Source organism: Nannospalax galili, unplaced genomic scaffold (genome assembly GCF_000622305.1).
Source record: "Nannospalax galili isolate Female #2095 unplaced genomic scaffold, S.galili_v1.0 scaffold1592, whole genome shotgun sequence".
NCBI classification, from domain to species: Eukaryota; Metazoa; Chordata; class Mammalia; order Rodentia; family Spalacidae; genus Nannospalax; species Nannospalax galili.
This window is the reverse complement of record NW_008331804.1, coordinates 187,516-192,172: the sequence shown is the minus strand read 5'-3', so window position 1 is coordinate 192,172 and position 4,657 is coordinate 187,516. Positions and strand designations below refer to the sequence as shown.

The 4,657-nt window shown below is 40.4% G+C and overlaps 1 protein-coding gene across 1 annotated transcript; it reads right to left on the bottom strand.

The window, feature by feature from the left end:
* Positions 1-3,454: 3,454 nt before the first annotated feature.
* On the bottom strand, positions 3,455-4,396 carry LOC103728910 (olfactory receptor 14A2-like). The gene has a single exon (XM_008826904.1). The coding sequence runs from the start codon at positions 4,394-4,396 to the stop codon at positions 3,455-3,457; it is 942 nt and encodes a 313-aa protein (XP_008825126.1).
* Between the last annotated feature and the right edge of the window lie 261 nt (positions 4,397-4,657).

Below are 4,657 nucleotides of genomic sequence, written 5' to 3'. Positions count from 1 at the left end.
GTAGTGTTTGATTTACAAAATTGGATGAGAGCTTATGTGCTTGTAATTGTAGTTTCTTCTTGATGAATCCCTTGACCAGCAGGAAGTAACCCTCTTTATCTCTTCTGACCAGAATTTTTTTGAAGTCTATTTTGTCACATATAATAGCAACATCTGCTTGTCATTGTTTCCATTTGCTTGGAGCACTTTTTTCCATCCTTTCACGCTAAGACAGTGTTTATCTTTGATGGTGAAATGTTTCTCAGAGGCAGAAAAGAAGGACTCTGCCTTCTAATCCAATCTGCTAGTTTGTGTCTTTTGATGGGTGAATTCAGAACAATAATATTCAGAGGTATTATTGAAAGATAAGTATAGCAAGGCCCCTCTACTGAGCCATGGACAGAGATACAGGAATGAGCTTTCCAAAACCTAAAAGGCCCTAGCTTTGGCCTTGCTGATGTGTACCATTTCATTCATGAAGCCTGGGAGATTGAAAAGGCTTACTTACTCAGACTTTGGGGCCCTGGAAAAGACTTGCTCTTATGCAAGTACTTAGACCCAGTGTCTTCAGGATGGCCCCCCTGTCTATGCAGCATAGTGGCTCCTGCTCTACTAGTGAAAGGCTGACAAGCTCACCTTGGGCCAAGACTTAATCCTTATGTCCCACACCCCATGCAATAGTGAATGGCTGATGGAAATCAAATGCCTGCATTACTGAACAGCAGAGCCTACTCCTTAATCATCCCCATCTCACCATTAGCCTATCAATACTGATAACCAATGATTGCTCAAGGTTCATGCCTCTACATGACTGTGAAAGGCATGTCTATGTATGTATAATGACATGTATTTGCTATCATTTTTATCTGTATTACAGAAATGATAGAAAATATTTTCATGTAATGTTTCCCTTTTCATCTCTGATTTTATTAATATGGGTCCTTTTTCTCTTTTGACAAATGTGGGTAGCGATTTGTTGATCTTAATCTTTTCAAAGAACCAACTCTTCTTCATTGATTCTTTATAATTTCTTTTTGATTGTTTCGATTTTTAAATTTCAGCCCTGATTTTGATTATCTCTCTGGTCTACTCTTTTGGGGCATTGATTGTTCTTGTTTTTCTGAGGTCTTCAGGTGTATCATTAAGTTACTACTATGAGATGAGACATCTCTCACTTTATGATGTATGCACCTCCTGCTATAAATTTCCCTCTTGGAAATAAAGTCATGGTGCCTCATAGATTTTGATACGTTGTGTTTTCATTCTCATTAAATTTTAGGAATTTTAAAATTTCCTTCATTGACCCAATCTTCATTTAGTAGTGTGTTCTCTAGTTCCCATGGATTTCTGTATTTTTTCCCATTTCAATTGTTGTTGATATCCAGCTTTACTCCTTTGTGGTCGGAAAGGCACTGGATGTTATTTCAATTTTTAAAAATTTGATGAGACTTGCTCGTTTTCATTCTCATTAAATTTTAGGAATTTTAAAATTTCCTTCATTGACCCAATCTTCATTTAGTAGTGTGTTCTCTAGTTCCCATGGATTTCTGTATTTTTTCCCATTTCAATTGTTGTTGATATCCAGCTTTACTCCTTTGTGGTCGGAAAGGCACTGGATGTTATTTCAATTTTTAAAAATTTGATGAGACTTGCTCTGTGCCCTAACATGTTGTCAATTTTCTAGAAAGTTCCCCAGGCTGCTGAGAAGAAACTATATTCTTTCGTGCTTGGGTGGGATGTTCTGTAGATTCTGTTAGGTCCTTTTGTTTTATGCTGTCATTTAACTCTAGGGTGTCTCTGTTGAGTTTTTCTCTAGGTGACCTGTCTCTTGGTGAGAATTCTGTTGGGATTTGCTTGACCCCAGCAGGCTACAATATGAACTCTCCAGTTGACCCATGTGACCCAGAGACTCAGGCAGGCTGTCTTCCTTTGACATTACCCCTGTTCCCACTGCCACAGCTTACCAGCAACCTCCAAGTCTTCTTGACTTTCTACCTCTCTTAGGGATTCATGCACTAGGAACTCTTCAATTGCCACACATGGTCTGGAGATCCAGACAGGTTGTCCTACCCACCTGCCTCCACCCCAAGCCCAGAGGTCAGTTCTATATCATGGCCAGGTCTATATGGGTTGGTCTTTATTAACCTCAGCTGCTGGGGGTGTCTTCAGAAACCGCTCCCCTGCAAGAAAGCAATGCTCAGAACCTGACTACCCTAACACACCAACCAGTCAACCCACCAGAAGGCCCAGAGACCTTCTGAGATCTACAACCCAATCAATAATTTCTAACCTGGCCTTAGCCCACTTCCACTCAGGTTGGTGTAACATCCTCCCCCTGGTCACCAGAAAGTACTGCTCAGTCTCACTGTAACCCCAATCCCTGCCACCAAAGGAACATCTGTAGAACCATGTCAGCTTTCCACACACTTCTGAAGCTTTGCAGTGAAGATCTATTAACTCCACAGGAGGTTTACACCTGGGCTCAGATGTTCACATATATACACCTCTGTGTGTGTGTGTATGTGTGTGTGTGTGTGTGTGTGTGTGTGTATACCTGTGTGTACTGAACAGTCTGATACCCCATCTGCACAGCAACACAAAATTACCACAAGAATAAACACAACCATTCAGATGGCCTACATCCTCACACATTGAGGTAACAGCAAACAAACACACAAACACTGGCTCAACAAAGGTAAGACCAAATATCCGTACCAGGAAACATCACCAGTGACCTAACTCTAGATGTCTAAGTCCAGTCACTGATATTTCTTATAAGCTATTAGTAACTGCATACATTGGAATAAAGCAGTTATTATTTCCCCAGTTTTTCAGCTTAGAAATGTCCACAAGTCACACTGCTCAACTCTTGGGTGCCTGACAAGTCTGTATTCCTCACTGGAGTCGCTAGTGAAAACATATGTTTCTTCTCTTCTCCAAGTCTTAGACACTGAAGCCATTCTGTAACTGTGGACAACTTTCCATCTTCAATATTGAGGAAATAACCTCACTCACCCAGAGACACACGTTTGTCTCTCTGAGCCAAATCTTAATTTCTTGGGTTTTAAAAGTTGTAATTTTATTGTGAACACTACGATAATTTGCCTATTCCAAGTAGATTATGTTAATCACCCATGCACATTGCCTTTACAATATAGAATAATGCATTCAAGAAGTTTCAAGAATCCAGGTGCAGACAGTCTTCTTATATGACTCAGAAGTCTATTGCAGTGCTTTTGAAGTTGGAATTGCACACATGCACTTTATGTAACTAATACACAGTTCATGCAGGTTCTGAGATAGTTGTTGTTGATTTAGGATTATAAATTTGTACACCCATTTCTAGAACTTTTAAAGCAATTATTTATTTAAGATATTGAACTCTTTACATATCATAACAAATGCGTGTAATTGGAAATGGAGACGGTGCAATATACAAAACACTTCAGGTAGCCGTTCTTCATGCTGACTGCTTTCATCTATAAAACTCACAATAATCTAGTTTCCATAAAAAGTTCAAGAAAGCAGCTTTTATTTCCTTATTCCTCAGACTGTATATTATAGGATTCATAGATGGAGGCATCACAGAATAGAAAACAGATATCAAAAAGTCCAAAAACTGTGGGGAATCAGGAACTGGTTTCAAATAGGCAGTGACAACCGTGACTAAAAATGTGGAGACCACTATGAGATGGGGTATGCAGGTAGAGAAGGCTTTTGATTTCCCCTGTAACAAGGGCATTCTCAGCACTGTGTTAAAAATGTAAACGTATGAAAACCCCATGGTGATTGAGCAGAAAAACCCACATAGGAGACCAAAGATGACACTGATGTCAATGGTGATATGCGTCGTTGAGCAGGAAATCTTCAGTAAAGAGGAGACATCACAGAAAAACTGTGGCAGTTTTCTGGAGCCACAGAAAGATAAAGAGAAGGTTCCATATGAATATAAGACCCCAAAGAGACTTCCAAATAGCCAAGAGACAGCTACCATCTCCATACAGACTGCCCTGTTCATTATGGCATCATAATGTAGTGGGTGACAGATGGCCACATAGCGGTCATAGGACATGGCTGTGAGGAGGAAAAGCTCAGATGTGGCAAAGAGAACAACGAATAAGACCTGACACACACATCCTGGGAAAGAGATAGCGCTAATGTGAGAAAAAGAGGTGAGAATGAGCTTTGGGACTGTGACTGAAATGAAGCCCACATCGAGGCAGGACAAGTTCTTCAGGAAGAAGTACATGGGGGTGTGAAGATTCTGGTCCACAGTGACAAGCATGATGATGAGAAGGTTCCCCATAAAGGATTCCAAGTATATCAGCAGAAACAGAAGGCCCTGGAGCACCTGGAGCTGCTTGCTGTCAGAGAATTCCATGAGGAAGAAATCTGTGTCCACTGTGTGGTTGGTCATATTGTCTGCTGTTCACCTACTGTGAGACAAAGGAAGGAAAAGACACATGGGGAGCTCATGCTGATCCTTCCTCTTGTCTATCCATGGACTTTTCTGTATTTTCCACTGTGTTATGTTTGTAAAACGTGAAGAGTTTTACAACGCTAAATACATTTGGGTTCTTATGAACTTTTCAACATGTCATCTTCAGTATGTGTTCTAATAATACACAGGGGAGGAGGTTTAGACAGAAATACTCAACCAATTTTAGTGGTCTTGACC

Excerpts from the sequence above, each read along its gene's own strand:
- LOC103728910 (XM_008826904.1), bottom strand. The coding sequence starts at position 4,396 with ATGACCAACCACACAGTGGACACAGATTTCTTCCTCATGGAATTCTCT.